We start from the raw sequence: 21,508 nt of genomic DNA on the forward strand, positions 1-21,508 counted from the left end.
CACTGCCATCACAGTTCAGGTGCTCATTCCCTGTTGGCTGCCCTTTTGCAGTAATTCTTTTTTTTAATAGCTTTTTATTTACAAGTTATATGCATGGGTAATTTTACAGCATTGACAATTGCCAAACCTTTTGTTCTAATTTTTCCCCTCCCTTCCCCCACCCTTTCCCCTAGATGACAGGATGACCAGTAGATGTTAAATATATTAAAGTATAAATTAGATACACAATAAGTATACATGACTAAACCATTATTTTGCTGTACAAAAAGAATCGGACTCTGAAATATTGTACAATTAGCCTGTGAAGGAAATTCAAAATGCAGGCAGGCAAAAATATAGGGATGGGGAATTCAATGTAATGGTTCTTAGTCATCTCCCAGAGTTCTTTCACTGGGCGTAGCTGGTTTAGTTCATTACTGCTCCATTGGAACTGATTAGGTTCATCTCATTGCTGAGAATGGCCAGGTCCATCAGAATTGATCATCATATAGTGTTGTTGAAGTATATAATGATCTCCTGGTCCTGCTCATTTCACTCAGCATCAGTTCATGTAAGTTTCTCCAGGCCTTTCTGAAATTATCCTGTTGGTCATTTCTTACCGAACAATAATATTCCATAATATTCATATACCACAATTTATTCAGCCATTCTCCAATTGATGGGCATCTACTCAGTTTCCAGTTTCTGGCCACTACAAAGAGGGTTGCCACAAACATTCGTGCACATACAGATCCCTTTCCCTTCTTTATGATCTCTTTGGGATATAAGCCCAGTAGTAACACTGCTGGATCAAAGGGTATGCACAGTTTGATAACTTTTTGAGCATAGTTCCAAATTCCTTTTGCAGTAATTCCTAACCAGCCTCCCTGCCTCCACCTCCTTCCTTCTGTACTCTGTCTTGCAAACTCTTCCAAATATTTTATCTTTTATTTTATATTAAAGCTTTATTTTCAAAACATATGCATAATTTTTAACATTCACCCTTGCAAAACTGTGTTCCAAATTTTTTCCCTCTCTTCCCCCATCCTCTCAAGTAATCCAATATATGTTAAATATATGCAATTCTTCTATACATATTTCTACAATTATGTTGCACAAAAAAAAATCATATCAAAAAGGAAAAAAATGAAACTTCCAGATTCTTTTTGCACAGTTCTTATCATTCCACTCCCTTGATAAAAAACAAACTCTTCGATCATTATATACCTCAACAATGATACTGTTTGAGGATGTATTCTGATGGAAGTGGACCTCTTTGATAAAGAGAGCCTTAATTGATCAAAGATGGACAGAAGCAGCTACACCCAGAGAAAGAACACTGGAAATGAATATAAACTGCTTGCATTTATGTTTTTCCTCCCGGGTTATTTATACCTTCTGAATTCAATTCTCCCTGTGCAACAAGAAAACTGTTCAGTTCTGCACACATATATTGTATCTAGGATATACTGCAACCCATTCAACATGTAAAGGACTCTTGCCATCTGGGGGAAGGGGTGGAGGGAGGGAGGGGAAAAATCGGAACAGAAATGAATGCAAGGGATAATGCTGTAAAAAATTACCCTGGCATGCTATCAATAAAAAATTATTTAAAAAAAAACAAAAACAACAACAACAAAAAAACAAACTCTTCAGTGGTTTCTTTATTCATAGTTCTGATCATTCCACTTCCTTGGTAAAAAACAAACTCTTCAGTGGTTTCTTCCTGACTCCCATTGCCCATGAGATAAAATGTTTATATGTTAGCATTTGAGCCTCCCATCAATCATTTAGTTGTAGTATTATCTCTTATCCTTCATGGATCCAACATTCCTGACAAACTGGACAATTAACAGTTACCCCCTCCATCTGTCTCTCTGCCTTTGTTCATGCTACCTCGGATGCTGAAGTTTCTTTTCTTCTCCATTTTTTATGTAAATATCTTTTTTCATCTCATTCAGCCCAAGTGCCCATACCCAATGGAACCTCAGGCTTAGAAGTGTTCTTTTCCTTACCTGATCTCATGGCATTGATTTTATTTCTAGTTTTTCTTCTCCTTTGCATTATAGTTATTTTTGTAAAATGTCTTAACTCTGCTATTAAATGACAAACTCCCTAAGAGGGCAGGAATTCATTCTTACATTTTTGTATTCTTTAGAAACTGTAATATCTAATGATCAGAATAATTTGATCATAAATCTAAAATTAGAAAGGGTTTACAGATGGCATCTGGATCAACAGCTTCATTTTCTAGGTGAGGAAACTGAGGACCACAGCCTTAAGGAACTTGCTGCTGAGATCACATGAGATCACATGCATGAGATTAGAGGCAGAATTTGAACAGCTAGTCCTCTGTTTCTCAAACCAATGTTGTTTCCGTTGCATCACACTATCTCTTTGCTTAAAAGGGGCTGGTTTCCAGTGCCACTTGTTCAGTGATGAAGAGAGCCATCTATACCCAGAGAGAGAATAGTGGGAAACTGAGTGTGGACTACAACATAGCATTCTTACTCTCTCTGTTGTTTGCTTGCATTTTGTTTTCTTTCTCAGTTTTTTTTTCTTCCTTCTTGATCTGATTTTTCTTGTGCAGTAAGATAATTGTATAAATATGTATACATATATTGGATTTAACATATATTTTAACATATTTAACATGTATTGGACTACTTGCCAGCTAAGGGAGGGGATGAGGGGTTAGAAGGGGAAAATTTGGAACAAAAGGTTTTGCAAGGGTCAATGTTGAAAAATTGCTTATGCATATGTTTTATAAATAAAAAAGCTTTAATTAAAAGAAAGAAAACAAAAACCTTTTTTTTTTTTAAAGAAGGGGATAGTTTCCATTATTTGAACATTTTATTTGGAAAGTTTCATGTAGAACTCTCCCATGAGACAGCTGGAATAGTTCAGTGGTTAGAACACTAAACTAGAGTCAGGAAGATCTGAATATAAATCTGGTCTCAGACAGAGATCAATTAGGAGGTTATTGTAGTAATCTAAGGAAGAGGTGGTTCATTGGTTAGAGTGGCAGGTCTGGAATTAGGAAGACTCATCTTTCTGAGTTCGGTCTGACCTCAGATACTTCCTAGTTGTATGACCTTGGACAAGTCATTTAATCCTTTTTTTCCCTCAGTTTTCTCATCTGTAAAGTGAGCCGGAGAAAGAAATAGCAAATCACTACAGTATCCTTGCCAAGAAAACCCCAAATGGGTTACAAAGAGTTGGACATCACTGTAATATCTGAACAACAACAAAATGGAAATAATAATAGCACCTACCTCCTAGGATAATTATGAGGACTACACAGATAATATTTATAAAGTATTTAGCATAATAGATGGCACATAGTAGACTTTTAATAAGTACTTATTTTCTTCCTTCCTTCCTTCATGCTTTAAGGATATTCTATAGTAACAGTGATCTACTTTGGACTCATCTAATCCTTATGATAAGTGAGAGGACCAGGGACTGAAAGTATTATATTATTATATATCCATATTATAGATGTGAAAACTGAGATTTTTAACTTATCCAGGATCCCCAAACTAACCAGTGTCCAAGGTGGGATTCAAATCCATGTTTCTCTTTAACTCTTACTCCAAATTTCAATACTATTAATAGCACATACATGTGTTCTTATAGGATTAAATATTTACATTATATATGTAAAACTTCATGGGAGGAGACGTAGAAATTTTACAATTGGTATAACTGTGGTTATCACATGTCCAGATAGACTCATGCTTGAAAGGAAGCAACCATCTCCCCTCTGTTCAGTCTCTGGAGTCTTTAATAGAAGAGGAAGAGGGATTTTAAAAGCTGTATGAATCATCAAATCAGAATGTCAAAGTCTTAATGGCAGGAGAGCAGCTTAGGGACTGGTGGGATGCAGCTGTGCTATGGGTACATAGTACAGATTTTTATGATAGGGAGGCAGGGACAAAGAAGATTCTCCTAGCTACTCCTTTACTCTGGGCAAGCTTTGGGTGAGTGATCTATAACAAAAAGGGGAAGAGCCAATCTCATTACTAAAAAGCACCCAAGTTCTTAACTCAGAATGTGCTCATTTGAATGGGGTTTGCATATTTTCCAGACTCTTATTTCATTCCCAAATATACTCAGTGGCTCTCTTCAATTCCTTATTAGAACCCACTTAATAGGGCTGGCTAATTAAGGTTGAGAAAATGCCCAATTAAGCTGGGCTAAGGAGCTGGAGGAAAGGAGAATGGTTAAAAAAAGAAAGAAGCAGTGGAAGGGGGTAGGGCAAAGAAATACATACATCCCGACCCTTTTAACATTCTATAGCCCATACTCTATTGCCTGGTGTTTACACAGTACAGGGCAAAGTCCTCTGTGTTGGGCCCTGGGCCCTGAGTGCCCCAACAGTGATGGGCCCCTCACAACTGGCGCCTGAATGCACAAAGTAGCAGGTGCTGCCCAGGAGGCCATAAAGATGCTGGAAGACCTTCTCCTGCCCAGCCTAGCCTTGATTATGCAAGGCATGTGTACTTGTTGCCCCTGGTTCCTCCTCTCCTCTCTCTTGCCCTCCCAGGTAAATTCCCTGTCCTTCTACCTTGCTTCAATTAATTTTTTTTAAAGTATATTTAGCACCTGCCATGCAGAAGATACGATTAGGTGGTAAAATGGATAGAGTGCCAGGTCTGAAATCAGAAAGACTCATCTCCCTGAATTCAAATCCAGCCTAGATACTGTGTACAACTCTGGGCAAGCACTTAACTCTGTTTGCCTTAGTTTCCTCATTTTAAAAAATGAGCTGGAGAAGAAAATGGTAAACCACTCCCATGTTTTTGCCAAGAAAACCCCAAATGGGTCACATAGAGTCAAACATGACTGAACAACAAAGAATGTTATGTTAAACATATTTCCACAATTAGTCATGTTGTAAAAGAAGGAATGAAACAAAAGGGGAAAACTATGAGAAAGAAAAAAAATTAAAATAGTATGCTTCTATCTGCCCTCAGACTCCATAATTCTTTCTCTGGATGTGGATAGCATTTTCCATCATAAATCTTTTGGAATTATCTTGCATGATTAGTAGTGCTAAGAAGAGCTAAGTCTATCATGATTGATCATTGCATGGTATTGCTGTAACTGTCTACAATGTTCTCCTGGTTCTGCACACTTCATCTTCAGTTTATGTCTTTCCAGATTTTTCTGAGACCTGCCTGCTCATCATTTCTTATAGCATAATAGTATTCCATTACATTCATATACCATTCATCCAACCATTCAATGAGCATTCCCTTAATTTCCATTTCTTGCCACCACAAAAAGAGCTGTTTTATTTTTGTATATGTAGATTCTTTTCTCTTTTTTATGATCTCTTTGTTTCACAGACCTAGTAGAGGTATTGCTGGATCAAAGGGCATTCACAATTTGATTGCCCTTTGGGCATAGTTCCAATTTGCTCTCCAGAACGGTTGGATCATCAACAAACATTTATTAAATGCTTACTACATGCTATGCATTATATTAAGTTCTGGGGATAGAAATAGAAAGGAAATAGAAAGGAAAAGTCTGGACTGGAACCATGGTGATAAACTAAGGGGTTGCTGGCTTGGTATCCTTTCCCCCATCTCTCCCCACCTCCACCCCAAAGGAAGTTCTGAGAACATCTAATCAGAGATAGGGACTACAAGGGTTGAAGGTACTTCTGAGATGGGAATTCCAGGGAGTTTTCTGCAGTATTATGGACAAGTCTCAAGGATACTTTAATAGAAAGTATCCTTTCTCAACAAAATCCAAATTGCTTGCTGGAACTATTAGACCAATTTATAGCTCCACCAATAATGTAGGAATGTCTCAGTCTTTCTACAGCCCCTCCAACATTTGATTATTTTTATCTTTTGTCATCCCTGACTTTTTATAAGTCTTATATGCTAAAAAGGCAGCAGGGGTAAGGGGTGGGGGGAACCTATTCTTTATTTGGTAATAAGGAAATACAGATGGGGTGGGGGGGAGCAGTGAAATTACCAGAGCACTACTTTAAATAATTACTTTATACTTTTAAATATGCTCTTTTGATTCATTATGTATTTTCATCATCATTTCCCATCCACCCCATTCTAGACTGAATCATCCTTGTAACAAAATAAAGATGAGCAAAAACATCCTTGTCTAAGAACACATTACAACAATTTTTCCTAGTCCACTACTTCTGCCATAAGAGAAAATGCATGTGTGGTGCATTGTCTCTCCTGTAAGGGTAGAAATTTACCTTGGCTCAGAAGAATGGTTTGGAGAGGAGATAACCTGTAGGCAGGAAAGCCTATTAGAAGACTGTTAAAAGATTAGTATAGCTGTAATACAGAAGAAAGCAAGATGTAGGTATGAGATAATGTGAATATAGAAATGACAAGAACATATCAGCTGCTTGGATATGGGAGGTGAGGGAGAGGGTAGAATCAAAGATGACTCCAAGGCTATCTGTCTGGGAAGATGATGATGCTATAAATAGAAAGAGAAATTTGAAGAAGAGGCAGGTTTTTAGAAGGAAGTTTGGACATGCTGAGCCTGAGGTATCTATATCCCAGTAGAGATGTCCCATAGGCATTTGGAAATTCAGGAATGGAGCTCAAAGGGGAGGTCAGGGCTGCAAATGTAGTTTCGGGGATCATCTGCAAATGCTATGGGAGTAGACAAAATCACTCTTGGGGTAGAACATAGAAAGAGAAAAAGTCCAGAGACAGAGATGTCTACACAGGGAGCAGTAAGAGGAAAAGGAAACAAAAGAGGAAAGATTAAACAAGAAATATTTTTGCCTGGAAATGGATTAAAAGGTTCAAGAAAACATCTAAATGTTAGAAGTTAAGTGTCTGAAGGACAAAACAGTTCAAAAGTTTGTAGACTTTAATTTAACATTTACAAGAGCTATTGTGTGTTTGGGCAGCTAAGTGATGCAGTAGATAAGAGTATTGATCCTAGAGTCAGGAAGTCTCATTTTTATGAATTCAAATGCAGCCTCAGACACTTGTTAACTATGGAACTATGAGAAGTTACTTAATCTTGTATGCTTCAGTTTTTTCATCTATAAAATAGATTGGAGAAGGAAATAGCAAACCATTTCAATATCTTTGCCAAGAAAACCTCAAATGGAATTGCAGAGTCAGTACAGAAGAGCAACAACATTGGCTGTCTAGCATAGTACTAGATGAACTAAATTGGTAAAGAATATTTGATTGGTTGTCAAGTTTTGCCTTCATCTATCCATAGCTATATGATCATGGACAAGATATTTCACTTTTTAGCTTCAATTTCCTTATCTGTAAAATAGGTACTACAATCCCTACTGTACCAAGTCTACAAAATATATATGAATATAATGGATAAAATAAAAGCATTTTGAAAGTTATAAATATAGGAGGAAAAAATTATGATTAGCTTTTGGTGAATGCTGAAATGAATGACACTCAGGCCTTCTCCTTCATTTTTCCAATCCCTATATATTCTTTTTAAATTCTCATTTACCCTCCCTAGATTTAAATTTCCTTATCTACAGAATAAGGAACTAAATAGTTCAAAGAAAGATAGCAAGTGCTAAGAGGGAGATAGGGAAGACCCTGCCCAGTCCTTGTTTGTATTGTGTTGGAGGCTAGCGCTTTAGGGAAACCCAGTGAGATAAGTGGTAGGAGTAGGATTGTTCCTAGATAAGTAAACTGAGTCTCAGAGAGGTTAAGCAAGTTGCCCATACAGGTAGTAAGTGTCAGAGGGAAGGCAGGGTTAACTTCTCTAGTTCTCTAGAACCTAACTTCTCTACCTAATGTGGCAGAGCCTACCTCACTGGCCAATTATAGAAAATAGCTGCAAGATGTAACTTTCAGACACATCTCAACTCCTTTCCTTTCTTTGGCTGTGGGTCAGACAGTTGGCTGCTTGCCACGTCTTACATCTTTCCTGTGCCAATGTTTTCCTGGACTTTTTAGAACTGGAAAGAATCTTGGAATTCATCTCATTCATCTAGGAGGAAGTGGTGACTCCGAAGGATTATGTGACTTGCCTAACTAAGGTCACACAGTGACTCGGTGGCAGAACACTCAAATTCGGCTCTCCTCATTTCCAGCCTCTGGTTAGGTGGGCTCCCTGAAGACCAAACTAGGGAAGGGTTCTAGGTGGGGCGGGGTCGGAGAAGAATGGGGGCGTAAGGATGCAGCTACCCTTGGCTTCCTCAGTTGCCCTCGGCCGAAGCCCCGAAGCCCCAAGCCGGCCTGAGCCCGTTCTCCCTTCCAGAGGCTCCCTCGCCTGACCAGGCCGGTAACTCCCCGCAGTCGGGCGGCAGCGCGTGCGCCGCGGAGAGAGAGGCAGGCAGCAAGCGGGCGCGGGCGCTGCGGGCAGAGCCAGGCGGGCGAGCCGGAGCAGCCGCGAGCCAGGCGCTCTCTGCACGCGCGCCTCCAACGCGGGGGGAATCCAAGAGGGGGCGGGAACGGAGGCGTGCGAGGGAGCATCTGGCCGCTCCTGGGCCCTGAAGGATGAAGCGGCGCCAGGCATCCCACCTGGGCGAGGTAAGAGGCAGCGTAGTGCAGCCGGGCTGGGCGCGCTTCAGGATCGTGTGCCTGAGTACCGAGGGGCATGGAGGGAGGGAGAGAGAGTGCCCCGGCGAAGACTGATGCTCCCTGTGCCTCAGGGACGCTGCAGGCCACCGGCCCAGCCAGCCAGCCTGTCCTCGGGTGGCTCAGATGGCGCGGGGAGACGGGCTGGGTTGGCAGGCACAGGTGGGCTCTTTCCTAAGGGCCGAGGACTGAATTAAAGAACTGGGTAAACAACCAGAGACAGAGCCGGGGCAAGGGATTGCGGGTTTGTCCCAGAAAACAGGTGTTTGCATTTGGGAGGTATACTGGATTGGGGTTGAGACTGGGGGGTGGGGACGCAGGGAGGCCGAATCTCTTGCTTTAAAAAAAAATCCCCCAGTTCTACAAAGGTGTGTTTTTGATCCTTTTATACCACGCAGATTGATGGTTGGTCGGGAGGGATGTTAAAGCCAGCCTCCTACCATCCTGTTCCCAGATCTCTGGGATTTGGGCCAGAGAGAGCAGGGATCCAGAAGACGGTAAAACCTATGCACCTGGATCTTCCTGGAACATCCATGGAATATCCCTGCAGAGGGAACCCTTTTAATTTTCCCTGCCAGCCAGCTCTCTTGTCTCCATGAGATGGAAGCGTTTGTCCTTCACCTGTTCTCTTTAACCTAGCTTTTCAAGAGATGGAAGGGGAACTAGGGAGGAAAGATCTGGAGAGTTAGAAGTGTGTGTCGGGGAAAACTGAATAGAAGCAGCAGGCGTGGGTAAGCAGAAGACAGAGATGAAGAGAAGGAAGTGAGCCGAACCAAGAAAGATAGATATGTGAAAGAAGCTAGATTTAACTAGGTCAGGTTCCAATCTTGATCCTCTCCGTGTTACTAGTGGTATCAATTTAGCAGAAAAGTTGAGGATGATAGCTGATGTTCACAAAGCTCCCTGGGATTTACAATAATAATAATAATAATAATAATAATAATAATAATAATAATAATTTTCATGCATATCTCATTTGTTCCCCATAGTAGTCTTACAAATACTTCAAATATTAACTCCATTAAATTCAGCTGAGAAAATCCAGATCCAGGAATGTTAAGATACCCTTGCAAGGATACAAGAATAATCGGCAGGCAAATCAGGTATTCCAACCCAGTGCTCTGATCTGATCTCCAATTCAATATTCTTTCCTCTCTACTCGGATGAATATAAGAAAAGTAGACATCTTCCTTGTATTTCTATATTTCTGTCTGATGGGAAAATTACCTTGGTGGATAGAGAGTTTATGAGATTTGGCTGTAGGACAGGATACTAAGGCTGTGGGAGTTTAGAATAAGAAAGTTTCTCTTAACTTGGGTCAGTTTCTATCTCAGAGAAAGTCCTAGTCTGATTCCCCAGAAGCAGAATTTTATCTTCTTTCATCTCATTATTCTATCTACTGCCCCCACCCCACTCACCTCAACCCTTTTCTGAACTGGAGATGGCCACATACATGCCTGTGACTGATCTTGGGTTCAATTTCAAAGTCCTGAGGAATGGGCTGCCTCCAGTGATCCTGAGCTATATCCCATCCATTGCCTCTATTCCACTCCCTCAGCTTGAAGCTGATTTCCCTTTTTACTTTATTCAGCTCCCCATTATCTCTTCCCTCCAGAAATCCCCAACCATCAGCCACTAACAGCATCCTAGGCAGGAAAGAAACTAGAGGACTGTTTCCAGAAAGATACAGTTGGGTTGAAGCTATTTGTTCTAGGAGCTGAGTTCTGAATCCCATGCCCCCTGTAATGTGTGATTCCTGGAGGGGAGATAAATATTTTACATACACAGCTATATCTATATCTCTATATACATATCCACACATACCTGTCATATAAACTGAACAGAGATAATGGATGCCAATGTAATGTAAGCTCTGATAGGTCCTACCAAACCAGAAAGGTTTTGAATATGGACCTGGCAAAGAATTATGTGTCTGTTATCTGAGGACCAGAAGCACACTCATCACCTGGTTTGCCACCAAGCAATGTTTTCCAGATTTTGGAAGAGGTTATAGCAATTCAATGAAACTATCTAGAGAGATGTGGACAGGTTGTGATCTGTGCCAGTAGCAGGAACATTGGCAGCAATAAAATCACAGTTCTTTGGAAATATCAAAAGATACTGAATCACACATATAGAAACACACACACACATATATATTCACAGGCCTATGTGTTAATGGATTTATTTATTGCAAGCTAATCTTGTCCTATTTTTTATAATGACTTCCTTTATACATTAGCTCATTCTTTTTTGCCAGGCAATGAGAAATAGGCCCATGGTAAAAGTAAAGGTCCAGGTAGCTAAGCCCAGGTCATAGTTCTACCACTAACTCTTCCTTCTTCTCACTGGAACAGGGACAGGCCTCCCCCTGAATGGAGTAGGGTGGGGGAGAGTGGAAATGAGCTGCAAGCATCCTACTCGGGGAACTCTTTGTCACCATGGAAACAGCGGAAAAGGGCAGCTTCTTCCCAGGGAGTGGGGAGATCGGCCTCATTAGCTGGTTTCTCAGGCTGCCTGCCCCTGTAGAGGGGGTTTTGGGGTGGTGCCGGGCCACCTGGCATCTTGCAAACTCTACCCGCTCCTGCTAGAGCTAGTCTTACCCTAGCCAGGCATCTCCACAGCCTGGTGTTTTTGTATTGCTTTTAGGGCTCAGCTGTGAAGGAAGGTCCTAGAAGAGGGTTAACCAGGCAGAAGGAAAGGAAGCAGGCCTGGAGTGCTGAGGCCTTGGCAGGGGGCTTGTTTCTAGCAGATCTAAGCCCAGCTGGAGAAGTCACTATGATGCATGTGCCATGAATGGAATAGAAGAGCTGTTGAATGCTTAACCCTTAGTGCTATCCCCCTGGAATAGCTGCTTCAACTATTTTCACTCTCACTGTCACCATTGTATGGAAAAGCAGTGCCTTTCATCACCACCACCATCAATGCCTCCATCGTCATTGCCAGGAAGATTATTCATTCAGCAAACTTTGTGTCTAATATGTCAGTCAATCAATAAACAATTATTAATCACCTACTATATGCCAGTACTTTGTTAACTGCCGGGGATACAAAGGAAGAAAAAACTCTCAAGAGATCATAGTCTATGTGAGAAGTAGCAAGGTTAGGAGGCAGACAAACATTCAGATGATCTGGGTAACCTGGGTTTAACTTCCCCTCTGACCCATGATAACTGTATAATCTTAGACAATCATTAACATCTCAGTGCTCCAGGTACCTCTCTAAGACTGTAAATCGCAAAGTATCTGCTGATTGGTATTAAGAGAAATCTTCCCAGGGAACTCCTTTTGCCAATGAAACCAGAAAAGAAAGTATTGTTCAAAATACAGTGATATCCCCTATTCCAGGAAATCTGTGATCTCATTGATGTAGATCTTCCCTTTAACAATACAGTCATCATCCATCTATACCTGCCCATGCTCAGTGACTTTTATTTACATTCTTTTAAATTTACCATGGGAAGACCAGTCAATGTCCTGGAAATATTCATATATGCTTTGGTATAAATCTATGGGCTTTCCTGTTGATCAGTTGTCCTCTTTTTGCTGCATGAAAAACCCAATCTTTTTTTTTTCTGGTTGTTCATTTCTTTCATGACATTTTTGCTTATAATGCATTTCAGCCTGCTTGTATATTCACTTTGCACCTCTCCATTCCCCATTGGGGGATCCTCAACTTCAATTCTTTGGAGACGATAGTGTTCTATGACTCACAACCCTGCAGTATTAAAGAGTGTTGGTGAAAAAAAAAAAAAATAAGTCTTTGTCTCAGGAAGAGCTTTTCAGCTTCCCAAAAAGAATCCATCCTATTCTCCTCCTGTTTGATTCTGGGCTTGGCCCACTGTAATTTTGCAATATCAGCTCCAGATCTATCCAATGATAGATAAATGCCACAGGTTACTCATGCAATTGCATATCATAATCTAGTCGATAATCTTTGTTTCTCTATTTAGTTTTGCCTGTATAGATAATTGGGCCAGACTGACTTACATGATTTTGGATCTCATTCAAAAGACTGCAGTGTACCAGGGCTTGTGACCAAGAGCATAGAGAGAATCCCTCTTTGACATGAACTCTGCTGGATTTCTCTCTGACAGAGCCAAATTTGCCTTTGGCAAGCACATCTCCATGTTTTAAGCTTCACTTGATATTAACAGTCAGAAGGCTGTAAAACAAAGTTATTTACACTGTAAAACCTTTCTAGAAATCTTAGATCATTTTGACACTTTGCTGGAAGAAACCTTTTAAGGCAGTATTTCACTGTATTGAAACAAACACTTTTTGTCATAGTCAGTGAATAAACACCTGTATTCTTTATATTTTCCAGTCAAGTAGATGATAGTAAAGATGTGGTCTGCTGTGGAATATTATGGTGGAATATTTGCCTACCTAGTTCCTTTTAACACCATTATCAAAGAGGTCTTCAATATTTTCATATAGAAGAAAAAGAACCATGTGGATTAGTAGTTGATGAAAGTTATTTAAGTGTCTGTTTTGTTAACAATAAACTTTGTATCTTTCATAGGTAAGTGACCAAGAGCAAATCCAAGGAAGATACAAAGTGTAAATAAAACAGTAAACTCAGTCCTTCTGGAGCTACAACCTAGGGAGGAGAGAAGATACAAACATAAATAACTATTCAGTGACCACTTTCACTTTCACACCAGCATGTCTCCATCAATGCTATCACTTCCATCATTTGACATGATGGAATGAGAGAATGCCAAAAACAGAACTAGGTAGCAGATGGATAGTAAAATTTAATTCAACTCAATAAGTATTGAGTACTTTATCCAGCCATTCTGGAGAGCAATTTGGAACTTTGCCCAAAGAACCATCAAACTGTGCATATCTTTTGACCCAGCAGTGTCACTATGGGATCTGTATCCCAAAGAGATCATAAAAAAAGGGAAAGGACCCATATATACAAAAATGTTTGTAGCAGGTTTTTTCTGTAGAATCAAGGAACTAGAAATTGAGTGTATGCCCATCTGTTGGGGAATGGCTGAATAAGTTATGGTAATAATGTAGTGAAATGCTATTGTGTGATAAGAAATAATGAGCAGGCTAATTTCAGAAAAGCCTGGAAAGATTTACATGAACTGATGCTAAGTGAAGTGAGCAGAACCAGGAAATCACTGTATGCAATAATAGCAAGATTATGTGATAATCAACTATGATAGATTTAGCTTTTCTCAACAATTCAGTTATCCAAGGCATTTCCAATAAACTTTGGATGGAAAATGCATCCACGGCTAGAAAGAGAACTATGGAGACTGAATGTGGATGAAAGCATACCATTTTTACCTTTTCTTTTTTTTTCTTTCTTGTGGTTTTTTTCCCTTTTGTACTGATTTTTCTTTCCCAACATGACTAAGATGGAAAAATGTTTTTAAAAAAAGGCTTGTACATGTCCAACCTATTTTTTTTTAAATGAGAATCACAATATTGCAAAAGACATCTCAATGTGGCCATTTAGACCAAAGCTCCTTAAATTGTAGGTTGTAATAACAGAATGTGTCTGTGTGGAGGAGAGGGGTTTGAGAAAAATTTGGCAACAGTAAAAGATATCAAATATTTCACCAAGATATAATTTTTTATATAAAAATAAAAATTTTTATATAAAATAAATCATATCCCTCTCGTTAGTATGCAAATTTGCTTTGATCTTTAATAAATGGTAAAATTTTATGTATACCAAAAAAATATATATTGAATACTGACTATGGATTACAATCAAAATTGTCCCTGGATGAATTTTCCCAGGCAACATTGTGAGAAAGGTGACTTTGTTGTTGTTGTTGTTGTTGTTGTTGTTGTTGAGGCAATTGGGGGTAAGTGACTTGCTCAGGATCACACAGCCAGGAAGTGTTAAGTGTCTGAGGCCATATTTGAACTCAGGTGGTCCTGACTTCAGGGTTAGTGCTCTATCCATTGCACCACCTAGCTGCCCTAAAGAAAGGTGACTTCTTTAAAAAAAAAAATTCTTTAAATCTTTGGCCTTATTTGACATTAAGTTTCTCTTGTAATTTAATCTGTGCACAAGGTGGATTGTTAAGTGTTCAGGGAAGAAAAGCAATGTGTGGATCTGTCTTTTGGAGGAGACATTCCCTCTCTTCCAGGCAGCCATGATGGCTTTGCTCTCTTTTTCTGTCCTTGATACCAGGTGTTTTGTAGGTTTCTCCAGCTTTCACCATTCTTGTCCAGAAACTTAAGAAGGAAGAGAAGGTATTTGGTATATATCTTGTTTGTACCTAGTTGTTTCCATGTTGTGTTCTCCATTGGATTGTGAGCTCTATGGAGGAAAGGACTGTCCTCCTTTCTCTGTAGCCCCAGCAATTAATACGATATCTGATTCATGGTGAATACTTAGTAAATTGTTATCTTGCTTTGGACCATTTAGTGTGGCAAAAGTAGTAAGGCTGTCCTTCCTACAGTGTTGGGGTAGGGAGTGGAGAGAGGTTCGGCCTGACCTCTGTCCTTTGGATTTCTTCTTCCTCCTTCATCCTTCTGGTCTTTCTTGCTGGCAGCCTGTGACCCCAGATCTACTGATGACCCCTAGCGATCAGGGTGATGGAGACCTGGAAATAGACTTCACTGCAGATCGTGGAAATTGGACAGGGAAACTGGACTTCCTCCTCTCCTGCATCGGCTATTGCGTAGGCCTAGGCAATGTCTGGCGCTTCCCTTATCGTGCTTACACCAACGGAGGAGGTAGGGGATCCTTTGATCCATTTTTTTCCTTAGAGTGGGGTCATGCTGATATAGTGGCCCATGTGGATCCCTTTTATGTGTTGTGTTCTTCCATTAGAATGTAAGCTCTTGAGGGCAGAGACTGTTTACTTGCTTCTGTTTCCCAGTGCCTACCTGCCTGTCTGTCTCTCTCAATCTATCTCTCTATTTCTTTCTTTCTTTTTTTTTTTTTTAATAACTTTTTATTAACAGAACCCATGCCAGGGTAATTTTTATAACATTATCCCTTGCACTCACTTCTGTTCGGATTTTTCCCCTCCCTCCCTCCATCCCCTCCCCCAGATGGCAAGCAGTCCTTTATATGTTAAATAGGTTACAGTATATCCTAGATACAATATATGTGTGCAGAACCGAACAGTTCTCTTGTTGCACAGGGAGAATTGGATTCAGAAGGTTATCTCTCTATTTCAATTCCTCTCCCCCCTTCCTTCTCCCCCCCCCGCCTTCTTTGTCTCTGTCTTTCTCATCTACACTCTCCCTCTCTCCTTCCCTTCCTCCTCTTTGTCTCTGTTTTTCTCTGTGTTTCTCTCTGTGTCTTTGTCTTTCTCTCAGGCTGTCTTTTTCTGTTTATCTGTTTTTCTCTCTTTGTGTCTCTGTCTCTCAAAGTATATGGAGGCAGTAAAATATTTTCTCTCCCCTTTCTCTTTCTCTGCTTTGATTTTTTTTTTCTCCTTCATTCTCTCTAAATGAGGGAAGGGAGAACAGTTCAAGATTTTGGTATCTGTGACTGAAAAACTCACTCAAAATGTATGGATTGCACAACAAGGTGGTAAAAACCCTGATAATGGGATTGAAGAGACCAAGTGGGGTTCTAGTTCTAATAATGGTTTCTAGGTCTGTTTCTTTCCATATAAAATGAAGGATTTGAACTAAAAGATCTCAGATACCTTTCTAATTACTCAGTTAAGTTCTTGGTTGCTATTGCTCTCTTCCTTCTCAAATCATCTTGCATTTAGTAACATTAACTAGCAGTTGTTTAATACAGCCCTATACATGTGTTAACTCAAACTCACAACTCTGCAAGTCAGCTACTATAAGTAATCCCATTTTACAAATGAAAAAACCTTGACATTCAATGACTTGCCCAGGATTATACATACACACACACACACACACACACACACACACACACACACACACACATAAATGTCTGAGTCAAGATTGAATACAGATTTTTTGAACTCTAAGTCTTATCCACTAAATTGCTTATTTGTAATATTTACTTATCTGGGACAGGTACTGTTTGCCTAACTCTTTCTAACTAGAATTTGAACAGTGTAGATCTGCGTGGTCAAAGTTTTATGCTTATAAAATGTGAGTTCTACCTTTAACATGCTATGCCTCTTCTGTACAACAATAATACCTTGAAGATACAATTCAATTCAATAGTAATTTATCAAACACTCACTTTGTTCCAGACCCTGTGCTAGGTGCTGGAGATACAAGGAGTCAAAAGGAAATTAAGCCCTGCCCCCTTAAGAACCTTCCACTCTCCCCACTAGCTCATCACTTAACTTTTCTGAGACAGCTCAGGCCAGCCTCTTCCTGGACCTTGACTTCCTGCCTGGCCTCCCACTGGGATTTATGGGGGAGAAGGTTAAGCCCACCTAGGGCCTAGTTCTCTCCCACCTGCAGCTTGAAGGATAAACGGCTGACTTTGTACTGTGAGAAGCATTTCTCTCCTTTATGTGAAATGTGTTTTAAGCCTTATTCAGTGCAAAGATCTGTCCCTGATGCTGGGGAAGATACAGAAAGGAATAAAATTGGTATCTACTAGAAACACAGGACAGCAAAAGAACCATAATGTAAGGTTAAAAGTACAAAACAAGGATGTGGGTGAGCACCAAGGAGGGAAAAAGATAGTTTCTGACCGGTAGACTCAAAGAAGGCTTCCTGGGAAGCTGGAATTTGGGTTGTTGTTTTTTTTGAGGGGGGGGTAAGAGGGAAAAAGGGGGAAGGAAAGAGAGAAGAGGAAAATACCATAGATAATAATGGAAGAGAAAGGCTAAGTGCTGGGAACAGTGTGACTAATTGCAGAGGAGACAGAAGGACAAGATATAGATGGGGATCCAGTGTGGCTAGAACACATTGTACATAGAGGCAAGGCTGGAAGGGAAGAAAACAAGCATTTATAATATACTTACTATGTGCCAGACACTGTGCTAAGCTCTTTACAATGATTATTTCATTGATTCTCACAACCACTCTAGCCTGTAGGTGTTATTATTATTATTCCCATTTTAATAGTTGTGGAAACTGAGGCAGAGAGAAGTTAAATGATTTGCTCAGGACCAACTAACTAATAATTGTCTGAGAAACTCAGGTTTTCCTAATTCCAGCCTTAAAATGATCTTTAACCTTCTTAACCTCAAGTAAAAGAGATTGTCTTTTCAGCACTGCTGTGCTTTGGCTCTATCTTGGCTGAAGTGATGATGGAAAAGCATCATGATAGTGTGTGGACAGTAAACTGGCCTCTGAACTGGAGTTCGGATCCTACCTTCTGCATAGTTTATCTGGATGACCCTGGGCAGAGTACTTAAACTCAGTATCTTTATCTTAATCTTTCAGTGGCTCTACCAATTTTCTGGGCAGCTAGGTGAAGCAGTAAACCAACCTACAGTCAGAAAGACCTGAATTCAAATCCATTCTCAGATACTTAATAACTGTGTGACCCTAGTTAGGCAAGTCACTTCATCCTGTTTGCCTAGGATCATGAAGAAACTTCATGAAAACCTCATTTCTTGGCAAAGAAAGTAGGTTTGCCATTTTCTTGTCCAGCTCATTTTGCAGATGAAGAACTAAATCAAACAGGATGAAGTGACTTGCCCAGGATCCCACAATATCTGAGGTCAAAATTGGATTTAGGAAAATGAGTCTTCCTTACTCCAAGTCCCATATTCTATTCACTTGCCACCCAGATACTGGAGAAATAAATAGCAAGTCATTCTAGTATCTTTGCTAAGAAAACCCCGAATAGGATCATGAAGAGTCAGACAGCAATAATAACAACAATAAATATCAGTACCACCACCACCACCAGCAGCAGCAACAGCAAATCTTTTAAGATTGTAAATTGTTGGTTTACAGTGGTGCTGATCTGCTTTGATAGAAGGGATTTTCCTCTTTGGGAATTCCCTCTCCTGATGAAATCATGAGTCCAATCCAATAGTAACAACTTACATTTCTATAGTGTTTAGAGTTTATAATGCTTAAAGTTTATGATAATCCTGTGAAGAAAGAAATACAAGTATGACCTTCATCATTTTAAGATCAGGAAACCAATCCTCAGAGAACTTAAATTGCTGAGGGCCCCACAGCAAGTAAATAGAGAGCCTCGGATTTGAGCTCAGGCTTCCTAATTTAAGTCTGGATTATTTGTTTGAATTAAATTGCTCCAAGGATAGCAATACCTTCTTGATATCCATTGGCAAAAAAGAGGCATGGAGGTGGGTTAGACTTTGAAACATAGATTATCAGAGAGGGATTTCAAACAGAAAAGAGATTAATCATCAAGTCCACCTTGCTGATTTTATAAAGAAAGAAATTGGTCTAGTAGAAGTGACTTGTTGAAAGTTCCAAAGAGAAGTAGGGTGGGGAAAGAAAGGAGGAAAGGGAGAGGGGAGGGAGGAAAAAGACAAAGTGAGAAAGGAGAGGAAAGAGAGTGACAGAGACAGAAGCAAAGGCAGGGAGATAGAGACAAAAAAGAGACAGAGAGAGACAGGCAGATGGACAGAGACAGATGGAGAAAGAGCCAGAGAGCCAGAGACAGACAGAGACAAGGAGATAAAGAGTGACCTACCAGATTGGGGGGTGGGGGGTGGGGTGGTGACAGACAGACAGAGATAAAGAGAGATAGCCAGAGTCAGATTCAAGGAGACTGAGAGACAGAGAGTGACCTACCAAGTTGGGGATGTGAGGTGATAGACAGAGATAAAGAGAGAGAGGCAGAGAGTGACCTACAAGGTTGGAGAGGTGGAGGGGTGGGCAGGGGATATAGACAAACAGACAAGAGAGAAAAAGACAAAGACAGACAGTGGGACAGAGAGAGAAAAAAAAGAAAGAAAAGGGAGGGAAAAGAAAGAGAGGAAGAGAGAAAAAGGCAGAGAGAACACATAACCTCTTCATTTCTTAGCTGTGTGTGCAGAGTAAGATTCCCCTGAAGGTCCCCAGCTGGGCTCTCTGCCTTTCCCTGTCTTGTATTTCCAGGTGCCTTTCTTGTTCCCTATTTCATCATGCTGACCATCTGTGGCATCCCCCTCTTCTTCCTGGAGCTCTCTCTGGGCCAGTTCTCTAGCTTGGGTCCACTTGCTGTCTGGAAGATCAGCCCTCTCTTCAAAGGTAAGGTCCCCTTATTTACTCCATAGGGCAACCATTTTGGCCTTCCTGCATTTCTCCTCCCACAGTAGAACTTAGAAGAAAGGGAGCTAGTGAGTGCTTGCCTGCAACATTCGCCAGTGGGCTCCAGACTCTTGGAATAGTCTCTATCACAACCTCATGGCTATTTTCTATAGAGGGAAAAGTCAAGGTTCACAAGAGAGTTCAAGATAATAGCTTCAGAGATGGAAGAGTTCTCAGAGATCTAGTCCAATCCCCTCATTTAAGGAAACTGAGGTCTGGAGCAGCTGGGTGGCACAGTACATAGGGAGCTAGACGGCACAGTACATAGGGAGCTGGACTCATAATCAAGAAGACTTGAATTGAAATCTAGGTGACACTGGGCAATTTACTTGACACCTCTCTGCCTCAGTTTCCTCATCTATAAAATGGGGATAATAATAACACCTACCTTCCAGAGTTATTGTAGAAATAAAAATGTTTGTAAAATGCTTCCCAAACTGTATAGATACTAGCTATCTTTATTATCTTGCCCAACAGCACATAGCCACCGAGGAGCAGGGGCAGGTTTTGAACCCAAGACCTAAAATTTCAAGTGCAGTGCTCCTTGCCATGTTGCCATGGATTTTTGGGTGGGAATGGTGAGGGTGTCTCTGAGTGATGGAGCCCATCTCAAATGGACTACCAAGGAAGCAGGAGGGCTGAAGAGGCAGAAGTAAGGTTGCCTCCACTGCTCCCCTTGTATGGGCTCTGCAGGTGTTGGCGTGGCCATGCTCATCATCGTCTCCCTGGTGGCCATCTATTACAACATGATCATCGCCTACGTCTTGTTCTACCTCTTCGCCTCCCTAACCAGCCACCTGCCCTGGCAGCACTGTGGTAATTGGTGGAACACAGACCTCTGCCTGGACCACCATGCAATGAGAGAAGCCAATAGCACGATGCCCCTCAACCTCTCTAACACCGTCAGCCCCAGCGAAGAATACTGGAGGTCAGACCAGTTGGCCAGAGGTTGGGGGAGGGAGGGATCAAAGAGGGAGTTCCTCATGCCTAGCACAGCTTGCCTTGGACCCTGGGTGATAGCATTTGGTACACAAGAATCCCAGTGGACACTGTAGCCTCACTCTGAAAAACTTTGTATAGGGATGCCTGGGGAATTTTGGAGAGCCTCCTAGAGATGGAAACGGACCTTAGGAATTCATATGTAGACCAGTCCTTTCACTTAATATGATCCTCCAACTTTCCCATGCTGCTAGAACTCTTGTAATAAAGTCCTCTAAAAATAATTATTTTTAAGCCTATGAACAAACATAGAAAGGCTATAGAATTTCTATAAGGCTTCTTAAACTTTTTTCACTCGTGATTCCCTTTCACCCAAGAAATTTTTATGCAACCTTGGGCATATAAGTATGTAAAATAGATATACAAATCAAACATTTACTCTAATAAATCATAATTTTGTGACCCCCATATTCCATTTGAGACCTCATCATCCTATGAAGGGAACCATAGTTTAAGAAACTGGGCTATAGAGACAGTGAGAAAGGCTGAGTACCATGTGGAAGACTCAAGCCCTCTTCTAATATATATTGATGGGATGATTTGCCAAGTTACCCAACCTTTTAATGCCCTCAGCAACTTTCTAATACCATAAACTGCAAGAGTGAGCCTCCATTATCAATAAGATCATAGGTCTGGTCCAAAAAGTAAAAAATAAAATAGAAAGACCAATGAATTTGAAAACAGGAAATATTTGTTTAAATTTTTGGACTAATAGACTTACTGGCTCCATAACAGAATATTTTGCCAGATAAGAAGACATGAGACTGTGTTGATGGGGAAGAATGCTCATGTCACAATAGCTATCTCAAGTATTTT

At 40.6% G+C, this 21,508-nt stretch overlaps 1 protein-coding gene and 1 long non-coding RNA gene across 2 annotated transcripts in view; both read left to right on the top strand.

Annotated features, from left to right (window-relative positions):
* The first annotated feature begins 7,976 nt into the window (after window positions 1-7,976).
* The window catches only part of SLC6A7 (solute carrier family 6 member 7), a 37,391-nt gene continuing 23,859 nt past the window's right edge, over window positions 7,977-21,508 (top strand). The window contains exons 1-4 of the mRNA XM_051978696.1: window positions 7,977-8,495; window positions 15,073-15,256; window positions 19,502-19,633; window positions 20,387-20,621. Coding sequence (XP_051834656.1) covers window positions 8,463-8,495; window positions 15,073-15,256; window positions 19,502-19,633; window positions 20,387-20,621 — 584 coding nt within the window. The 5' untranslated portion in view covers window positions 7,977-8,462. The remainder of the gene's footprint in view (window positions 8,496-15,072; window positions 15,257-19,501; window positions 19,634-20,386; window positions 20,622-21,508) is intronic.
* On the top strand, window positions 9,539-11,560 carry LOC127550085 (uncharacterized). The gene is made up of 2 exons (XR_007950774.1): window positions 9,539-9,646; window positions 11,193-11,560. It is a non-coding gene; the product is annotated as an uncharacterized LOC127550085 (long non-coding RNA).

This window comes from Antechinus flavipes, chromosome 2, assembly GCF_016432865.1.
Source record: "Antechinus flavipes isolate AdamAnt ecotype Samford, QLD, Australia chromosome 2, AdamAnt_v2, whole genome shotgun sequence".
In the NCBI taxonomy this organism is placed as follows: Eukaryota; Metazoa; Chordata; class Mammalia; order Dasyuromorphia; family Dasyuridae; genus Antechinus; species Antechinus flavipes.